This window comes from Sprattus sprattus (genome assembly GCF_963457725.1).
Source record: "Sprattus sprattus genome assembly, chromosome: 19".
NCBI classification, from domain to species: Eukaryota; Metazoa; Chordata; class Actinopteri; order Clupeiformes; family Clupeidae; genus Sprattus; species Sprattus sprattus.
The window spans coordinates 607,064-609,177 of record NC_137917.1 but is presented as its reverse complement, the minus strand read 5'-3'; the positions used below and the strand labels follow the sequence as shown (position 1 = coordinate 609,177).

At 45.4% G+C, this 2,114-nt stretch overlaps 1 protein-coding gene across 4 annotated transcripts in view; it reads left to right on the top strand.

The window, feature by feature from the left end:
* ptk2ab (protein tyrosine kinase 2ab) overlaps positions 1-977 on the top strand; it is a 67,816-nt gene extending 66,839 nt beyond the window's left edge. For all 4 annotated transcript variants that reach the window (XM_080858419.1, XM_080858418.1, XM_080858417.1 and 1 more), the window contains 3 exons: positions 1-81; positions 189-269; positions 472-977. The exon at positions 1-81 is cut by the window's left edge and continues 75 nt beyond it. In XM_080858419.1, coding sequence (XP_080714545.1) covers positions 1-81; positions 189-269; positions 472-684 — 375 coding nt within the window. In that variant the 3' untranslated portion in view covers positions 685-977. The remainder of the gene's footprint in view (positions 82-188; positions 270-471) is intronic.
* Positions 978-2,114: the final 1,137 nt, after the last annotated feature.

Sequence of the window (2,114 nt, the reverse complement as noted above, 5' to 3'; positions counted from 1 at the left end):
ACGGGGCTGGTGAAGGCTGTGATTGAGATGTCCAGTAAGATCCAGCCTGCGCCTCCTGAGGAGTACGTGCCCATGGTGAAGGTGTGTGCAAAGGCCACATGCCCAAAGAACTTGACTTCATAGGAAAACCTCTGATAGTATGAAAATATACTCATAAACATACTCATATTCTTCTGTGTGGATTTCAGGAAGTGGGTTTAGCTCTGAGAACGCTACTGGCTACTGTTGATGAGACCATCCCCACTCTACCAGCTAGCACACATCGGGAGGTACAAATGCTTTATTACTTGTCCACAGAACTTCCTATGCTTGAATTCTAGTGTACAGATTGAATTATCTTGAATTATAATGCATAACTCAGAGTGTGCTGCTTGAAATGCAAAGCTAATGTTTTATATTTTCTCTGCATTGTCCCTTCTTTGCCCATGTTGCCCGGCCTCTACCGACCCCCCCCCTGTACCTGGGGTTCAGATTGAGATGGCACAGAAGCTGCTTAACTCCGACCTGGCTGAGCTGATCAACAAGATGAAGCTGGCCCAGCAGTACGTCATGACCAGCCTGCAGCAGGACTACAAGAAGCAGATGCTGACAGCCGCTCACGCCCTGGCCGTGGACGCTAAGAACCTCCTGGATGTCATCGACCAGGCGAGGCTCAAGATGATGGGCCAGCCACGGCCCCACTAGAACTGACCCGCTCACTGGAGGGTCCAGGGCGCATTTGGGATGGGCAACCTGTTCTTGGTGGACTGAACTTGGCACCAAAGCAGGCGGGCGGACACCCTCCCCCAGACTGCCTCACACCAGCATGTAGGACTACACATAGGACTCTTGATTAAGAGGGAACGAGGAGACACACAACTTCCAAGAAACTCACTACTGACTGACTCCTCTGCCACATCAGATGAACAGACTTCTAGCCGATGGCAAGGCTGCTGTAATCTATTGTGTGTATGTATGTATGTATGTATGTATGTATGTATGTATGTATGTATGTATGTATGTATGTATGTAATGTATGTAATGTATGTATGTATGTATGTGTGCAGGCAGGTGTATGTGCGTGTGTGTGTGTGTGTGTGTGTGTGTGTGTGTGTGTGTGTATGTGTGTGTGTGTGTGTGAGCTTCTGCTTGTATGCATTGGTTGTGTTGCTCAAAGGCCAAGTGGCACCCTGGAGTTAAACATGTGATCACCTGGATCAGGGTGAAGAAGCCTGACCTGATGAACTGGAACGTTTGCACTGATCACTTGGGGAATCTTTGAGACTCCCACTCCCACTGTCAGTATCAGTCACCTGTAAGTGCGTGTTCATTTCAGCTCAAAGCCAGACAACCCTGGCCATCTCCAAATCTACTAAGACAACATATTAAATAAACCGTCACAAAGTAATAATGGATGGATTGTGTTTAACTTATAAGTACCTGTGAACATTTGAACAGTTTCTCACCAAAAGAAGATATTGAATCTCTAGTCATCTCCAAGGGCTTGAGCAGACACCACCCTCCCCCACCCTCCAATACTTCCCAGTCATGATATGACTCTACATACGTTTTCATATAAGCTTACGACGACGACTTATTTTGTAGAAAGTATGCACATCAGAAGGTTAAACTAAAAAAAACGGACCGAACAAATAAAAAATGGGGGAAAAAACACACACAACAGTTTAAAATCTCATTTCGTTTATAATATTTTTTCTCCAAAATATCCTGAAACATCTGTTTTTCAGATGAAAATACAAGGATTTGGACTCAAGCAGCCCAATTTAATTAAGGTGTCAATCTGGCAATAAGGCAATGGAGTCAAGTGATTAAAATCAGGTGTTGGCAATTGCCTTCAATCATGAAGCAGGTACGCACACTATAAAACACGCTTGCAAGATCTTGCAAATGAACTTCATCCTGTTTGATTTCCTTACCGAGCTGAAAAGTAAGTAGACTGTTTAGCACCTTTTCTAGATTGTTCCAAAATGTGATCAGTGGCGTCTATTGTTTAACGCCTGGTATAAATGTTATTGTATACATGGCTGTAGGCCAGGGGCGGCCTTTCCTACAGGCGGTATAGGCGGTCGCCTAGAGCGCCATCTAGAGGGGGAGCGCCAAATAATGCGCCCGGA